Here is a 19,825-nt window from a genome sequence, read left to right as displayed (position 1 = left end):
ATCCCTCCATAGACAAGCCCCCAAGCATGGCAGGGGTCATTAATAATTGGTCCTGGTATAAGTCAGGGTTACACACCCAAGATGGCAAAATGGGAACATTCTTGCTCTACATGAAAGCCAAGTAAAAAATGAAAAGTGGGCCGGGTGCCGGTGGCTCATGCCTGTCATCCTAACTACGCAGGAGGCTGAGATCTGAGGATCACAGTTCAAAGCCAGGAAAGTCCGTGCGACTCTTATCTCCAATAAACCACTAGAACACCAGAAGTGGCACTGTGGCTCAAGTGGTAGAGTGCTTGCCTTGAGCTGAAGAGTGCAGGGACAGCGCCCAGGCCCAGAGTTCAAGCCCCACGACCAACCAAAAAAAGAAAAGTGTTTCAGAACTCACTCGTCAGATGAGTGGGCTGTGTCACACACACACACACACACACACACACACAGGCAGACTACATGCTCTGACACGTTCAGTCTACAAGCATTTATTTATACGGCTTCCATTCCTCCAGTGGGGGAAGGGCTTCCAGTCCAACGTCCTCATTCAGGGTCATCCACAGGGGCCAGGCCTCTGCTGCCCTGCTGGACACGGGCAGAATCTGTGCTCCTGCTCCGGTGCCCCGCCCCAGCTGGCTCGCAGCTGCTGCCTGGCTGCCGGAGGCCCGCCGCTCCCCTTCCGTCCCACCTGTGTGGCCCAGGCACAGCACGCCTTCTTCTCTTGGGAAAGACCCAAGCTGCTTCTCTCCTGGCTCCCACGACTCTGCCCCGGCCACAACCACCTGTCCTGTCTGCGCTCAGGGCATCGTAAGAGGAGCAGCTGATCTCGGCCTGCCAGCTGGTATCTGGGCAACTGCTGCTGCACCTCCTTCCAGTCCCGGGTCATCTGCTGGGCGCCCCTGGGAGGGGCGTCCGCTCACCCTGGGGGCCGGCACGGTGGCCTCGACTTCCCGAGCAGGATCCTGGCCCACCTTCCTTCTGGACACCCCATCCAGGGACCGGGGAAGGCAGTGGTTCGGGGTCGCCTTCAGCCTCAGGTCTGTGAAGAGAGACGCAGAGGGAAGCCATGCAGCCAGCTTGCGGCCCGAGGAGTTCACATTGCACACTTCAGCATTCCCAACAGCACAACGCCACGTAATCAGAGCTGGATCGCTCCAGACACTGCCATAATAATCGAGGAGTTCACATTGCACACTTCAGCATTCCCAACAGCACAACGCCACGTAATCAAAGCTGGATCGCTCCAGACACTTCAGCATTCCCAACAGCACAACGCCACGTAATCAAAGCTGGATCGCTCCAGACACTTCAGCATTCCCAACAGCACAACGCCACGTAATCAAAGCTGGATCGCTCCAGACACTGCCATAATAATCAAGTGATCGAAGATTGAATGGTATCTGCCTTTCGATTTCCAAATGTCTTCAGAAATGCTTTCCCTAAAAATAAAGTTTTGTATCTCATATCCGATTTACAATTAATACTGACTATCCGAAAAGCTGGATAATGCTACTTTTTAGAAAAACTCCCACCCCTACATTAAGAAATGTGAATTATAAAAACCAGATTTTGTTCAAAAAGAAATGTACTCTTTACCTGATTTCTCTTTTACCCCTCTGTGCATCATCTTTATAATAACAATAAAGAAAAGACTTTTCAAAACAGTTTTAGCCAACATTTTGGCTTTTAGGGACTAAGTTACAATATAAATAGCTTGGACTTTATCAAACATGAATATGAAAATATGTACAGATAAAAGAAATATACAAATAAGCACTTATCTACATGCACACATGAAGATCTATTGGACCTGAATGATAGAATTAGGGTTCCTATCTCTTTTGCCTGTTGTGTGACTTTCATTTTGTCACTTAGAATCTATAGTTTCTTGTATAATTTTATAATGTTCTCAGATGTTACTTAATTTTGTGACATGTGGTTCATTTTAATCATCTTCTTTTACTTACTGTTTGGTTGCCTGGATATTGCACTGTATTTTATTTTCCAGTTAGAACTGAAAATAAACTCAGAAGAGTGCAATATTGGGAAGCTTAGCATCTAGGCATTTTAGTCCTCACATTCTTTGGAGATTATATTATATATAAGCATTTAATAATATGATCACACCACATGTAAAGTGTTAACTAGCTTCTCAGTGTGGAGTGGGCATATAAGTAAAAAGAAATCAAATTTTACTGACCCAGTAGTCAGGGTTACAGCGTTCAAATTGTTAAATATGTAAATATGGTCCCCCAAAGCTACACAACATAGTACAGACCTAGAATCAAAGGCATGGGTTAAGTCTCTTACTTGGTCTTTTCCTTGCTGAATAAATGTATAAATTACACCTAATCACACTGTCCCTCTAGTTCCCCATGTGTCAAATGGTAACCATGTTAAATATCTCCCTCACAGGTTGTCTGGAGGGTAAATAAGATAAAGAAACAGGCCAAGGACTGCCCAGAACCTACAACATGAAGAAGACAATGACGACCATGCGTGACACCACCATCATCGCCAGCATCCATCATATTGCTAATGCTGACTTCACATCCCTACCTGCCATGCACACACTGAAATTGATGCAACCAATGGCTGGAATTGTTTACTACTGTCCTCACTTTATCAGCAGACAAATAAACTTAAAGCTGGATGTGTTGGCACAAGCCTGTATGTAGTCCCGGCTACAGGAGGCTGAGTTGGGAGACTGTCTTACACTCAGGAGATGGCGGTCAGCTTGGACAACAACTGAGACCCTATCCTAAAAATTAAAAATAAATACAGAAATACATACCCTCGCTTAATCAGACATGATCTGGCTCAACCACTTAACATAATTATTAAATCACATCTATAGGCATATATGTATACATATTCGACTCATCCCTGAGGAAGAATTAATGGATGGATTTGGGAGGGTGCAAATCATATTGAGTGTGGTATGGCCAGGCTCAGAAAGACAAAGGGTGCATTCTTTTCATATGCGGATGTTGGACCTAAAATATAAACATATGTAAACATGTACAGGATTCTATGCGTGTCTACGTGATCCAGATGGCTAAAGTATTCAAATACGGTAGACACAGGAATGAGACCCCATCGCATAACCCCTTTGAACAATTAAAAGGCAGCTTAACAAAATAAATACACAGAAGCTGAAATGGGTCTTGACTATGGAGTGGGGACTAATGGGTAGGGTGGACAAGTGGACAGGGTGGAGGGTGAGAACAGCCATCATTCTCAGTATAGACAGGGACAGGAAAGCTCCACTACAGAACCCGGAGAGACAGGCCGAGGAAGCGATGGCGGGTGGGGAGTCGGGGAAGAGACGCACGGTGCCCATCATGGGATGGATTAGATGGAAATTCCCCCGTACGACGATTTGAAGATAAATGGGAAAGAATGAAGGTAATGGAGTTCTAAGATCACACCAAAAGCAGGAAGGTCTCTTATTGACTTGATGGAACTCAAGGTGGTTTCTTTTTGGCTCTGGAGTCTGTTGGCACCACCACACAATATGGTGTGACGTTGAACACAGCAAAGGGGGAACTAATGGATAGTTGGATGGATGGAGGAGTGTATCCTGTCAAGCAGTGTCTTATCTTCCTTGTACCTTATTGTGGTTTTCTTGTCATTTTTTTAGAAGAGGAAAACAGGCATCAGGGGCTCCTGCCTCAGGAGGCTGAGATCTGAGGATGAAGGTTCACAGACAGGCAAGATAAAGCCATGAGACTCTTCACTCCAATGGAGCAACAAATCTGGAACCCGGGAGTGGGAGGCCTTGCGCTCAACCCAGAAGACGAGAAAGCGGTTGAAATCTGCCATGACTTTTGGGAGGAAAGTGGTATGGAATTCAACAATTTCCACTTGGATTTCATCTAGCGCTGGGTAGCCAAGGTGAGCAGCCATTGTTTCTGTGCCAGCCTCTGAATTCAGAGCAGAAGACACAGATAAACCAGCCAGGCCATTTAGAGTGTGTGCCCAATGTATGAATTAATATCTGGACAAAGCCATGCTGATCCTTTCTCCTCTCTCCCTTCCCACAATTCTCTGACCTGGCACGTCCCAGCCACACACACCTTCCCGTGGGATGACTCTGGCTCAGCGCTGGAAGAACTTTCCAGTTACCCGAGTTTTCCAGTAGGATGGGCGATTCCTTGCAGAAGCGTTTCTTGACAGCTCAACAGCATTGATTTGTGCCTGGATACTGGGCCTGAGCAGCTACTCTGTCATTGGTCCTTTAGTCCTGAGTGACAGCCTCATTTTCCGCTCAGGACTCAGAATGCCTTCAGGGAAAGAACTACTTTGTGCATGCGACCTTTCCTCTTCATTCTGCATTGTTCTGTGCCCAACACTGACCTTGGTACCATCTCCACAATAACTACTCTCACCGGGAAGAAAAGGCACAGTTTATCGGCACCAACAAATACATTTTCAGAGAGAAGGAAACTTTTCAAAGGACCAAAAGAAAATGGCTTTGAATTTTAATCTCCTGGTAAAACCAACAGCATTTCATGTGACAGGCCTCAAATGGTCCAGGTCACCATCTGCCATTCATTGACGATAGTGATGTCCAGCTTGGGAGAGGCCTTCACTGGAAATCTCACTCCTTCCTTCCCAGTCTGCCTCTATTCGCAAGGGACTAACGGAGGCCTGGCTCTCTTTCAAAGACCTCCTCCCTAAATACGTTTAAGCCACCCATAAATTATGTGCATGGGAGCTCCCGCCAGCCACGCACATGACAGAGTCCCCAGCTGCAATGCCAGCTCCCTGCGGAAGGTGCCGGGCAGGCCGCCGCCCCGCTGAGGGGCTGTAGACAGAACTAAGTCAGCACACATTATGTGTCAGCGCCAACATCAGAAGGAACTGGCGCCTTTGATCTCAGACCTCCACAGGAAGCTCAGATCTCAGACAAATTAGATAAAAAATGAATTGATCGCTGATACCCATCCTAAGGCGCTCAGTGGCGCATGTGAGTTTCAGGAAAGGAAAGGATGGGTTGTGTGATCACACAGGAATTCGCAGGCCTCCTCTCACCTCCTTCGTGGTGGCTCCCAGAACACGGGAACTCCATCTCACCACCACCTCTGGGCCAGGCTTCTCAGAGTCAGTCTGGTTGGTGGGCTTCATGGAGTGTCAGTGAATGGGATACAGCATGGAGAACAGACCCCTTCTGTGTCTAAAGGAGGGCTCACTGATGCGGCCCCCCGCCAAGGCTCCTCCAGTCAGTCAGCCACCACTTTCCACTTCTCCATAAACCCCTGGGTGTTCCAAAACCTTCAGCAACAGCACATGCATGCCAATTTTTAATAAACATATCTGTCATTTTAATAAGCATTTCTCAGTTTGTTTATATGCCTATTTGTCAACCCAACAGTTACAACAATTAGACAAGGATAAAAGGAAAGAAAATCATTTTTTTGTCTTCTTTGTTTTTTTTTCTTCCTTGGGACTTGAACTCTGGGCCTAAGCACTGTCCCTGAGCTTTTGTGCTCAAGGCTAGCACTCGACCATTTGAACCACAGCTCCACTTCTGGCTTTTGAAGGTGAACTGGAGATAGGATTCTCACTGACTTTCCTTCCTGAGCTGGCTTCAAACCATAATCCTCACATCTCAGACTACTGAGTATCTAGGATTACAGCTGGGGGCCACTGGAGCCTGGCCAGAAAATCTTATTTTTGATTTCTCATCTTGTGCTATGAATGATCTACGTTTTCTTGTGGGGTTTTTTTTTTCTGACACTTTATGGATATGTTTGGTCAACCTCATTGAGTTCATTTGTGTACCTGGAATCCATTCATTAATGTTCCAAATACTCACATTTACTAGCTCCATATATGTTATTTTTCTAATGTATAAAATTATAAATAAATATAATTTAATATATAATATAATCATATATTATATATACAGTTTTCAATGGTGTACCCATATATTCCTGTGCCAGTATCACAATGTCTAAAGAATAGTGACAAATACTATCATTCTGCTGGAATTACACATTCCCACTACCATAAAAATAATTGAATCAATTTATTCTAGAAGACTGTCTTTCTATCATTGGTCTGTTCTTCCTAGGGAACTTTTCAAATCATCATATGCCATTTTAAACTATAGAAAATTATTGAAACTGCATTAATATCAAGTTCATTTGGGGATACTAAGATCTCTGACATATTAGTAAGTTTAATTACAAATATAATTTCCTTTATATGCAGGTCTTCTTTTATTCAGTAAAATATAGCTCATATTATGGGCCTAATATGTCTCTAACATTTTTTCATGATCGCATATCCCTTTGCCACTACTGTATTGTCTATTTCATGATACTTCCTAACTATACACTAGTTATATTATCTGTCTAGTTTCTGTTACTAAAATTAAATACCTCAGGCAGGCTAACTTTAAAAAGAAGCTTGTTTAACACTTATATTACCTTTTGTAGTCTGACAATATATTTTAACAAGTTATTCAAGTAGTTAGAAATTATAGTCATTAATAGTTGATTTTTTTTTTTTTGGTCGGTTGTGGGGCCTGACCTCTGGTCTGGGCGCTGTCCCTCTGCTCTTCAGCTCAAGGCTAGAGCTCTACCACTTGAGCCACGGCACCACTTCTGGCTTTTTCTGCTTATTTGAGTGCAGATTAATGAAACCCAGGGCCTCATGCATGCAAGGCAAGCACACTACCACTGAGCCACCTTCCCTGCCCCAATAGTTGAAATTTTTATGTTATAGAGAATTCCCACATCTACAAATGATCACCAGACTTGTCATTTTGTTTTGTATCTGGTTTCATTCATTATTATAAAATGGGTTATGAAATCCTAAGAATGAATTATGTGTTTTGACTTTATTTGAGCAGGAGAAATTTCTTAAATAGCATGTGATTGATATATATATGCATATATATGTGCTATTTATTAATGATTTCCAAATTTAGATCTATTTCCCTGGGAGCCTGGAAAAAAATCTCAGCTGTCTGGCACTTCCCTGCTTCTAAATATCTTATTGCCATCCCTGTCCAACCATGTCCCTGGCATTCTTGTAGATTTATACATAAGAAAGGCAAATTTGCATGTGGTCCTTTTAACTGTACGTTCATGGAATACATCATGTAGTCAACAGGTCTCTAATGTAGTAGAGATTTTTAAAAAACCACCCTGGAGTTGGTGGTCATGGCCACATGGACACAGCGGCCCATCTTTTGCCATGCCAGTCTGCCAACACTGGGTACACAGATTCCACAAAGAAACAAGGGAAGCCACAAGACAAGGGTTTGGGGAAGGCATCTCTAAGATCTGAGGAGTGTCTGTCTTGCAAAGATAAGGGAGGAGACTGGCCAGGGGACAGGCACCTGCTAACATCACGCGTCATCCATCGGAAGGACCCAAACCACGTGCACAATAATTCCTGCTGTCAATTGAGACCCCCCATAAACACTTGATGACATTTTTTTTAAAGAATGAGAAGTGTTTTATTCTTTTTCCCTTTTTCCCAGCAGTTGTAGGAGGGGTTGGAATCTGAGGATCTTTAAAAAATGGAATGGAGAAAAAAAAATCCTTTCTTCCCGATCTTGCTCATTCCCTTCATCGAAATTGCCAGTGGTTTTATTTCATAAACCCCCATGGTGAAGATATACCAGGATTAGAGAAGATATACAATCTATACCAAAGGACAAGATGAACACAGTGGCTATATGACACGCAAAAGTGTTAAGTAAACATGAGAAGAGTGTTGTAAATGTTGATTTGAGGGAAAGACTTCTAGATAAGGGAATAAGAAAAGGTGTTTAATCTGGGGTTGGGAGGAATGGACAGGCTAGATATCCGAGTTTGTTGGAGAATCTGCTGAAATAGGGAGCCTGTTTTGTATGCAGAGAACACTATCCTGGAGGGAAAAGAGACAGGGATGGGAGGAATAGACCCTGGCCAGCAGGGTATTACATGTGATTATAGTCATAGTAGGGCACCAGTGGCTCACGCCTGTAATTCTAGCTACTCAGGGCGCTGAGCTCCAAGGATCAAGGTCTAAATTCCTGGCATATATGTGTTCACCCATAGGTCCTTCAACTCCTTACTAGTAGACTAAGTGTGGTATTTTCACTAAACAGGAACTCAGAGCCACTAAAGCTTGAGTTCATTTTCAAGCAGAAAATACAATGATAGGCTTAGAAAAGAAATAGAAATATCCTGCTGTTCATGACATACATTTTCATTTATTTCAGGGAATGATAGGAGTAGCTTTCCCACACTATCTATCTATCTATATCTATCTATCTATCTATCTATCTATCTATCTATCTATCTATCTATCTATCTATATCTATCTATCTATCTATCTATCTATCTATATCTATCTATCTATATCTATCTATCTATCTATCTATCTATATCTATCTATCTATTTATCTATATCTATCTATCTATCTATCTATCTATACACACACACACACACACACACACACACACACACACACACACACACAACTTGGCAAAGCCATCTTGTTTTCTGGTTGTGGCCTATTTTATATATCCTCAATAAGACAAAGGCAAAGCATTGATCTGAGGCAAATGCTTATCTTTTCTCTACTTGACAGATCCCAACAGCAAGTTATTCATATAACAACTAAAATCACCCAGCACGATGCACAATATAAGAAAACAATACTCTTATTCTAAAAGTGCAACTAAAACAAAGCAGAGTTCAGCCAAGCTGACTCCTTTCTTGAGGGATTGATACTAAATCTAATCTACATAGCAGGTATTTGGCAACCAGGCTCTCTGCTTTCCCCAGTTCAATAACACTGCCAAACTGGCAACTTTGCTATATATAGCTAAGGGAAAAATGATATGTCTATATGCTGCTTTTCCCTGTCCTCTGTGAAACAAACTCAAGTATTAAACCAATAAGAGTCTACCAAGAAAAATAGAAAAAAGCCAAGTCAAATAAGTGACTACTAGTTAAATGAATTGGGTGAGCCAGTATTCCTGTACTGGGGTATAGCGTCCTTGGGGAAAAGCAGCCAAGCCTGAGGAGGGGCTGGAAGGTATATTGCTCCAGGAGAGACAGCTCACCCGCAGGGGCCCTGCTAGCTCACCGTCTCCCACCGCCGCGCAGTCCTTTGCCCTCCCTTCTTGTGATCCTTGGCGCCTGGCTGAGACTCGGATATGATGGTCTGAATCATTCATCTGGGATTCGGGCGTCTCTTCCGGCTTTGTTTCTGCATCAATGAAAGCAAACTGCTGTTGTTGCTTCCAATGAAAAGAACAGTTTTGTTCATAACTGGGCACTAAGGCTGAAGACATTTGCTGGGTAAAATTCTCCCCCACCATGTGATCTACGTGAAGCCAAATGTATAGAACTTATGGTGTGCTTAAGAAACAAACTTCCCTGCCCCCACTGGCATAGTGGCATAGCAATTTACCGTCCAAAATGCAGAGGGGGAGAAGGGGAGAATACAGTCAAGAATTCAATGTATCGCCTACAAAATTAAGAAGAGCAAGGAGCAGATAGGGGAGGGATGAGTGAGAATTATGAAAGGCATTGTCTTCATAAACTTCCCTATTAAATGGCAGCTCCTTGTACAACTACTTAAAGTAACATATAAATAAATGGAAAAAAAAACTTTATTGTCCAATATAATAGTGACCACATGTGCTATTGAGCACTTGAAATGTGACTAGGTTGAACTGAGGTATTTATTTTTTAAGAGTAAAATACACATGAGGGGAAATGTCTGCATATATATATATATATATATATATATATATATATGACATTTAACACATATATATTTTATGTGTGTGTATATATACAGATACACACACTACACACACACACACACACACACACACACACACACACACACACACATACATAATTAATTAGGATAAATGTCCCCTGGACAAATACTACATGCCTCACATTTACAGCATGTTCTATTTCTCTTGGACCAAGCTCATTAACCTGCTGGTAGTGTTTTGTTCATCTTTTCAGTTGAAATAGTCACATATTTAAAGGAAGTGTAGAAGGAGGACGTGTGAGTTTCACCAAGCCCCCTCGACTGCAGTGTCTCCTGGAGCTCCCAGATGGAAGGGGTGCCATGCTGCACGGGCTGTGAGCTGGGAGAAACTTCCGGAGAAGAGGGGGCACCATTGTAACTTGGGGCACCTAGGGTGACATTAGTAGGGGCTGCTGGAAACTTCCAGCCCTCGGGGTGTGGCCTCCACACGCTCTTGTTGTGCATGAGGCTGATCTCAGCTCTGCGATATTCATCGAGCAACTATGCTCCACTCTCCAGTGGAAAAGCTCATAAAATGTCTTTCTTTGGAAGAAAGAAAGCAATCATTGACACATTTGTACATGATTTTAAAGATACGTTTACTCAAAAGAAAATCACGTACTTCTGCTTCTACTTCTCTTGAACCAGCAGCACAGCAGACAGCACAGAGCCAGCCAGGAGACCACAGCACACAGCACCGCGGCCAGAGCCACGGCGGACCGCTCCTTCCCCGTCACCCGCAGCACGGCAAAGGGCCCGGACCGGGCTGTAAAGTTGACTCCTGGTTAAAAGAAACCAGTTGCTAATAACATATACTGAAACTACCATGGAAAAGGCCTGCTTCCAGCAGTGCCTGGCAGATAACAAACACTTAGTGAGTGTTTAGTGAATTAATAATACACTCCTTGGGATATTCCTTGTACATGTGAAAATAGAGCCTGGTCACTTTCAGAGGGATGGGTGGGGTTGGGGAGATGAAGGTAGTGGATGATAGAGGTGACACTGCTCATTGATGGAGATGCACTGCACACACAAAATGATAAGTTAAGTTGACACTCTGTGCAACTGCTTAAAGGTAAGTTTTAGGGCTGGGAAGGTAGCTCAATGGTAGAGTGCTTGCCTTGCATGCCTGAGGCCCTGGGTTCGATTCCTCAGCACCATATAAGCAAAAAAAAAAAAAAAAAAGCCAGAAGTGGCGCTGTGGCTCAAGTGGTAGAGCGCTAGCCTTGAGCTGAAGAGCTGAGGGATAGCGCCCAGGCCCAGAGTTCAGGCCCCATGACTGGATGCCCCCCCCAAAAAAAGATAAGTTTTAAAACATTCAAAAGGAATCAAGAGCCAGGTACTCATGTCTGTAATCCCAGCTATTTGGGAAACTGAGGTCTAGAAGATCACTTTTCAAAGCCAGCTCAGGGAGAAAAGTGCTTGTGATTCCCCAATTCCATTTCCAAGAATAACCAGCAAAAAGCCAGGGTGGAGGCATGGTAACATGCAAGCTGAGCAAACTCCCAAACAAGTGCAGGAAAATAAAATACAATGTTAAATCACAATGTATATTCCTGAAGAACGGTAAGGTTGAAGTAACAACACAAAACTTTACACCCAACATCCAACTGTGCTTCTAAATCACTAGGATGATAATAGGTATGCATTATCATGATATTCCTCAATATCCCAAGACTTTCCTATAATTTAAAGTTTTCTGATAAATCCCTAACTAAATGTGATAGGAATAAAGAGAGAAGCAGCAAGTGGAACACACAAAGTAAAACTTTAACATCTAGAGGAAAGTGTACATTTTGCATTCTTGTTCTCTGTGAGTCTCTAGAGACTTGATTTCTACACGTGCTCTTTCTTCTCATGCTTTAATGATAATACCAAGTGAATTTTGTTCCCCTGTACTAGGATGGCTTCTTATTCATGAAAGGAGTTTTTCCCATTATAAAGGAGAAAGGGTAACTTTTTCAAAAGAAGCAGATATAAAAGCAAACTGTGCTGCAATTACCTGCAGGAGACGTCACAGTAAAAATAAAGTGCCAGCTGGACCCAGAGACCAACACTGCCAAGTCAGAGAAGCTCACGTAGCCATCTTGAGTTTCTGCCCGAGTACACCCTATAAAACACACACACACACACACACACACACACACACACACACACAAACAAACAAACAAACAAAAGATGGATGCTGGTTATCTATTCGAGAGCATCGCCACCTCTTCAAGTCTTCTGTGAAGATGGGAAAATAGACAATAAAGCAAAATGCTTTGAAAATTAATGGGGTTATCTAACCCATCAAGTTCATCTCAGACACGTCTTGGAACCAAATAATTCCAAATAGACTTATACCATGGCCATCTATTGAAAGCTTAACATGCCAGACACTCTGTCATCTGTATCATCGTATACTATATAATAACTATATAAAATATGCCATTATCAATATTCTTATGTTTCTTTACAAGTTAATTGGTGCTAGCATTACAGCCCAAATTGATTTGATTTTCAAAGTTTGTGTTCTTAACCACTACTATATAGTGACTATTTGTTATTTAAAAAAATCTATCAAAGCAAAGCCTGTGGATCAGGGAAATGTACAAGGGCCTGGGTTCAATCCCTGGAATCACCAAATATGATCTAGTGAAACACAAATGATGTTAGTTTCCTAAGGGAGTCATACCTTCCTTTATTCAGGGGGGGTCTGTATTTATGCAGTAGAGTGAAGTTAGGCCAACCCAGGGAGACAGCAACTTATCAAGAAATCATGACTGATTTCTTTGCTATCATAACTTGGACTGCCTTGAGCCTCAGTTTCCCCGAATCAAATGCAAAACAGAAACCTCACACTTCCTAACAATCAACCATCAGTGTGTAGAAAGGAAATGACATAGGAACCAATTCCCAATATCCTAAATTGTCTTCTGACTCGACTTCCCCTAAATTACTTTGCTCATTAACAGCTGCTACCCTCTGCTCTAGAGCTGTCCTGTTGGTCACAATGGCAGACAAGGAGAGGAAAGAGGGGTATTTTAAAGTTTGTAAACTACTCTGAGATCTCCAAGACTGAAAAGGATGGTGGAGACGTAATATGCTTAGTGTGACATTTTTCAATTCAATTGTTTCATCCTTTTGTATAAAAGGATGTCTTTGCTCATCAATTTTGCAGCGCTAAGGAAAAAGTTTCTTTTCTGGAGACATCTTTTCTTTGATCTATTCAGAGTCCCAAGATAAATAAAATGCCCAGAAAAAATTGAAATAAATAAGCCAAGAGACTCAAATAAATGGTAGGCACTCAAGATAAATGCAGTTTATGTTCTTAAAAACCTATATGCATCAAAATTATGGTCAATAAACTCTTGCAAACAACGAACTGCCGCGTACAGATGTTCGACACAAAATCGTTTGCTGCGGTTTTTCCTTTGACAAACGTCCTTATTGCCCCCATCTTTACAAGAATACAAAGCAGCATTTAATCGCAGCCTGTCCGCCCAGCACAGGGAGTCTGCCTCACAGAACAGCCGCCAAACTGCTTCATGGAAAGTGCTTCCGCACCAAATGGGTTTGCGTTTGCGTTAAATACCAGCTTGCCTTAGAGATCTCCACGAAGATTCTCATATAGATCTATGATATTCTCAGATTTGAAGCATATGTGCCCCAAAGCGGAAGCAGTGGCTGCCAAGGAGAGCACAAAAAAAAGACTACAAGGCCCATCAAATGTTCGGAAATTGCTTTTATAAAATATACAAATGCCCTTGACAGGCTGTGTGATCAAGCTGGTCTTATAAAAAGGTACAGGTAGAGGGCATTTGGGATTAGATCGGGGTGGGTTGAAATCAATTACCTGGCTACCAGGAAACGCCTGGATATAATTCTGTAGAATCTATGGCTCCTAAAATACCAGTGCTTTTCTACAAGTAACTCTCCCCTCAGCTTGCAATTCATGCCAATAAACCATTATATCATTGTTGTTGAGGTACTCTCTTTAAAAACATATTTTCTGCAATCATGACCTACAATCAAATGTCTGACTCTCTGAGGACCCTTAAATGATTGTCTTGGGTGTATAAAGCTACTTTTATGGTAACAACATCTTTTCTCATTGCGGAGAGTCTACTGCAAGAAAAGAAAAAGAACTTCAGATTAAATTTCAGACTAAAAGATTTGGATGAGACATATAGAAACAGTTCTGCAGTTGTTCTCATTCTTTTGTCCAGGAGATCCTTAGTCATTCCAAATAACTTTGTTTCTATTCTTTGTCAAGTTAAAGAGAAATATTTTATGAGGGCTTCAAAAGAACTTTCAATTATATGAAAGAGGATGCTAGGATTTCTGTAGTCTGAGCATCCTACACTAGAAAACTTCATTTTTCTGCCCTACTTCATAGCATGTGTCCATGTGCACACACATGCAGACATGCGTACACACACACACACACACACACACACACACACACACACACACACACACACACACACACACCCTTTGTTCTTCATTCTTTCTCATTGGATCTTTTTATTTTATTTTGTCAGTCATAGGACTTAAACTCACAGCCTGGGTCTTGTCCCTGAGCTTTTTCACTCAAAGCTAGTTCTCTACCAATTGAACCACAGATCCACTTTTGGCTTTTGAGTGATTCATTGAAGATCAGAGTTTCATGGAATAATCTCCAGAGTTTCATGGACTTTTCTGCCCAGTCCAGCTTCAAACTGTGATCCTCAGATCTCAGCCTCCTGAGTAGCTAGGATGACAGGCGTGAGCCACCAGAGCCTGGCTACCTTGCTTTCTTAATGATCTGGTTTGTTCTTTAGAACTGGTATAGGGAATATTCGAAGGTATTCCTTTTTCCTTGGGATTTTAACCCTAACAAGTTTCTAAGTGTGCCATTTAGGTAAAGAAATGGCCAAGAGTAAAAAACATGAGTTAGCAGTACCGGTGTTCTTTTTACCACTGTGAATAAAACTGGATTTCATAAGCCCATAGAGGCTAGGAAGAGATTCTCACATCATAGACAGTGTTACCTGGCATGTGAAAAATGAATTGTACAAAGGAGGTAGGAAGAGGAGCAAAAAGATTCTAGAGGTTTGGAAGAAAACAGTTTTCGTGGACAGGTTGAAAAGGTTCAGTTTCTGCATAAATAGATAAGGTAGGGAGTTCACAGGCCAGAGTAATCGGAAAACAACTTGAAAAGAGGCAGCAGGAATATTTACAGCTCTAATAAGAAAACACACATTAAGCAGTAACAGGTCTGAAGCTAGGAAATGTTTAATCACAAAATGTGGATGGTGTCCTCAAGAGGCAGTTCTGTTCTCTGGAGTTGATGAGGTGCAGCCTTGTAGGAAACAAAAGACATAAGCTGAACAAAATGAGGATGTTAGAAAACCTGAGCTCTATCGCTCAATCACGAAATCCATGTGCGTGAGAATTCATTAACATGGAAACCTCATCAAAGCAATTTGATACCTTCCTTAATTTAAGGACAAATGGAGGGAGGGAAGGAGAGGGGGAGAGGGGGAAAGAACGCATATCCATAAGATGTAGGTCTTTTGTACTACATTATAAGGTCTGCTTTAGGATAAATGTGGGGGGCGGAAGAGACAAGATTCATCATTCCATACACTTCACAGGAGCCATGTGACTGATCAAAGACTCGCGGCTCCGACAGAAAAAGAAATGGGAAGTGGTGACCTACTGCTGACCAATTAGGCAACTGTGCAGACAGGCTGACACTTGACCGGGTGGCAAGGTCATTTCCAACCTTGGAAGTAAATAAACATTCCAGAGAACACAAAGCTAACAGAAATGCCCTCGCTGTCCATGGAAGCAGGACCCGTGGACAAAAAAGACATCTGAGAAAGATGCATTTATTAAAGAGCTGTCAACAGACCTCACATGTGTAGGGGATATTTGACCAATTATGGAAAACGATAAGTAGTCACCATAGTAATTTTAAATGGCCAATGATTCATTAGTATGGAGCTGCCTGTCAACAAACTTCAAAGGGCATGTCATTAGCATGACGTCAGAAACTGAGCACGAACAGCCAGTACTGAGAGCGTGTTTCCAGAATCATGTACGAAAGTTCACAGGGTTTCCTGCCTCTCCCCTACTACAGAACTGTGGTGGAAATAGATGGTTATCAAAAATGAATACTTTTTCTACTTTGTTTATAAAGAGACAGATATGTCTTTGATATGTGTGTCTTGAAAACATTTTTATTTTATTTTAAACAACAGCCAAGTGGACATCTAAAACAAGAATGGGAATATTTACTTCCAACACATGCTAGGGTCCGGGGCCCTGGTAAAAGTCAGTCAATATTTGGACACCAGTGCCTCATGCCTATACTACTCAGGAGATTGGAGGATCTGGTTCAAAGCCAGCCTGGGCAGGAAAGTCTGTGTGACTCTCATCTCCAATGAGTTTAAAAAATAAAAATAAAAGCTGGAAGTGGAGCTAGGGCTCAAGTGGCAGAGTGCTAGCTTTGAACAAAAAAGCTCAGGGACAGCGCCCAGCCACACCCTGAATTCAAGCCTCAGGAGACACACACACATACACACACACACATACACACACACACACACACACACAGTCATTCAACAACCCTGAACTCAGTCAACAGATAATACACATGCATTTTATTCTTTTAATTAGATTACCCCCATACGAATATTTTCTTAGAAGCTATCTGGAATTGAGAAAATGGGGATACTTTCCTTTGTGAAAGTATTTTCCATGACCTATCTTAAAATTGTTTTGACCTGTGTGACTTTGTGGAATATTTTTCAATCTATTTTTCACAGGCACAAAGGGTCCATGATTTAAATTGTCTGTCTTCTGCTCAAAGGCTGTATCTGAAATACTTTGGAACGTTCCGTTAAACCCTCCTCTTCTTGGTCCCAGCACACTGATAGGATGCAAGTTTGTCCCCAGCTCAGGGTGCACTCCCAGAACGGAACTCTGCTTGGGCACAGCTGTGGCTTCTTTACAGATGTGTGCAGAGCTTGAAGACTGCACTCGTTCCTTGTTACGTGGAGAGAAAGCACTTCCGCTTTACCACAAAAACCACACTGTACGAAGAGCCACCCTAAGAGCTACCACACCAGCGCCCACCCTGAGGACCACTGGGAGGCCTAAAGAACATCTAGGGAGAAGAGAGCCTGACTCCGTAAATGTTTCCCCTTTGTTGGCACGAGATGGGGGGCACTACTGGCTGGGCATGAAGAAGCATCATTGGAAGTACTGAATGCTAGGGAGCGTCAGCTGGGCTATGAGTTCTTAGTGGGTGTTGAAGCACTTGAGACAAGGCCACTGTGAACCTTGGGAAACTTAAACCAGTCCTGTCCAGAGCCAGGACCTTTGGAAGTTTAGGATTTGATATAGGCATCTGCTCCCAGCCCTTAGGACTGAAGGATGGTGGTTTATACATAGCAAGAGACCAGACAGATGAGTAAACACACAAGTGTGCATTCCCAGAAGGATGGGGCCTCAAATCTCCACAACCACAAGCCAAATCAACCTCTTTTCTCTACATCAAGCCAGATGGAAACAAGGCCACGCGTGGTCTGTGGAGCGCAGCGGAGTCCCCGGCTTCTGCAAGTCACCTGCCTGTGAGCGCGGAATCTGCTGTCCCTTCCAGAGACACTGAAATGATCCAAGGCGCGGAGGGCATCCCCAATGACTCCACTCTTCGATTCTGGAAATGGGGGAGAGAGGAGAAAGGGGGACTTCAGAAGAATGTCTTACAAATACAACAATAACAGACATGGAGTCCAAGGAGCCTGAAATTAGAATTATACAAAGAAACTTCTTGACGGTTCATTCAACCCCATATAAGAAAGTTCAGAACCATACCACACAGAACAGCATTTGTGATCTTATGCACTTTTCATTGTTCTATAAAAAGACCACTTCAGAGAAGGGAAGATTTCAGAGAAGACAGGAGAGACAGGCTTTTTTTTTTAATTTAATTTTATTTTATTTGTGAACATACTGTACAGAGGAGTTACAATTACATGTGCAGGATAATGCGTACATTTCTTACCAAGCATTGCACCCTCCTCCTGTGTTTACCCTTCACATCCCTTCCCAGCCTCCCCCCTCCCCCCAAATCCCAATCCTTCTCCTTCCCCCCCTTTCCCCCTCCCCCAAGACAGGCTTTAAGAATGGGTTCCAAGTGGAAAACGGTCCGACTTTCCCTTTCACCTTGGATAAACCTTGATCGTTCATGGAAAGTGGAGGAAAGGCAGATTGTGATGTGCCAAGAAAAAGAAAGACAAACATCGGGAGACAGGCTAAGTGTAGCCGATTCGCAGTGGTCACTCTGACAGCCTAAGGTCTGTGCTGCAGAACTGTCCGTGACAGGCGCTCACCTGCCTGTCCAGTACAACAAGCCGAGGCTGCACTGCTAGTTTCTTCCCCACTTCTCCATCCGAAGGCTGCACCAGGACAGAAAGCGCATAGGGCCGAACATACACGCTGCTCCCAGGTCCCGGGCTGCTGGCATTTCTGGCAGACATAAAGACAAAACAGAGCCATGGGATCACACGTGTCATTGCAGACTCATTTTCCATGGGACATCGTTACCACTGGAAATATGTGTGAGGGGAATTACGTACGTTTCTAGAAGCCTCATAAAAATCTGCATAACAAATAATTATAGATTGGTTATATGAATGACATCTTTTATATTTTTGCTGGGTAATAATAAAAATAGATGAGGTAGGCTGTGGAAAATCTTAAATTCTGAATTTATGTTTTGCTCGCTTTGTGTTAAGACCAGCCATAAAAAAATCTCAGAAAATTATCAAACTAAAATCTTTAGAGGGTAGACATCTGTTTATTAGTATACTATGAAACTCTCCCAGAAAAAAAAATCCCCTACTTTGTAATCTGTTCCAATTCCTCTGGTGTAAAGAACCCCACTGTAGCTAGCTTCCCAGCTCCAAGATGGCGCTGGAGACACAAGGAGGGAGAGATGGCTGGGAGCACACTCTCTTACACACTTAATCATCACAGTAGCCATCTCCTCTGTTATATTCTTTGATGGTTCCTGCACTAAGTGGCTCAAATAACTGTGGTGTTCAATGATTCATTTACTTGTAAGAAGCACTGTGAAGAATAACACTTATATAGGGTATTTAATGAGCATTAACTGTGTACTGTATATAGTAGCATAGATGTTCCAGGCATAAACTCACTGTATTTCTAATACCATGAGATAGGTCCATGTTTACTCATATCGATCGTACAAGGTAGTAAAAGACTTACGAAACTTGCCCCAGGTCTTACAAATAGTTAACTACAGACCCAAGTCCTAAGTGGTTAACCAAGGAGCCGTATTGTTTTGGGGCTAATTTAAAGGATGTTAGCTGCTAAACTTAGCACTAAAATAGGTATTTAATTAATAACTCCAAGCATCTTTTTTTTTTTTGGTTGGTCGTGGGGCCTGAACTTTGGGCCTGGGCGCTGTCCCTCAGCTCTTCAGCTCAAGGCTAGCGCTCTACCACTTGAGCCACAGTGCCACTTCCGGCTTTTTCTGCTTATGTGGTGCTGAGGACTCGAACCCAAGGCGTCATGCATGCAAGGCAAGCATTCTATCACTAAGCCACCTTCCCAGCCCCTCAAAGCATCTTTTACCCAGAGTTTTGGTGTATTGGTTAATGGAGCGAACTTTATTAAAATAACATTATACAGTTACTGTTGCATCAAACCTGTTATGTATCATACACCATAGAAATGTAGTTGCACTGGGTAATTACAATGATATATTTAGATCTCATGTCTTATAAGTTGGTGACTTATTCTCAAAAAAGCCTTGGTCAGTTTAACAATGCTTCTGCTGAAAAAATAAATAAATAAATAAAACAGTAGCCTACCCTGGCTCCAATTAAATATTTGTAAAGGAGAGATAATAAAGTACTTATTCATCATGGATGGTTTACATCAGGTAAACACGGAGATTAGTCCTGAAAGAGGAATTAATGGAAGAACAAACAGAATGCATTGTAAAACAAGAAGTTTCCAGAAGAATACTTGCCCTGTGCCCTGGAAATTGCAGGA

At 42.5% G+C, this 19,825-nt stretch overlaps 1 protein-coding gene across 1 annotated transcript in view; it reads right to left on the bottom strand.

The window, feature by feature from the left end:
- Window positions 1-466: 466 nt before the first annotated feature.
- Window positions 467-19,825, bottom strand: part of Pkhd1 (PKHD1 ciliary IPT domain containing fibrocystin/polyductin) — a 287,931-nt gene continuing 268,572 nt past the window's right edge. Inside the window, 7 exon segments of the mRNA XM_070017318.1 lie at window positions 467-899; window positions 901-1,027; window positions 9,086-9,208; window positions 10,392-10,550; window positions 11,772-11,879; window positions 17,372-17,459; window positions 18,136-18,271. Coding sequence (XP_069873419.1) covers window positions 542-899; window positions 901-1,027; window positions 9,086-9,208; window positions 10,392-10,550; window positions 11,772-11,879; window positions 17,372-17,459; window positions 18,136-18,271 — 1,099 coding nt within the window. The 3' untranslated portion in view covers window positions 467-541.

This window comes from Dipodomys merriami, unplaced genomic scaffold (genome assembly GCF_024711535.1).
Source record: "Dipodomys merriami isolate MVZ:Mamm:240054 unplaced genomic scaffold, mDipMer1.0.p SCAF_122, whole genome shotgun sequence".
NCBI classification, from domain to species: Eukaryota; Metazoa; Chordata; class Mammalia; order Rodentia; family Heteromyidae; genus Dipodomys; species Dipodomys merriami.
This window is presented reverse-complemented; position numbering and strand designations above follow the sequence as displayed.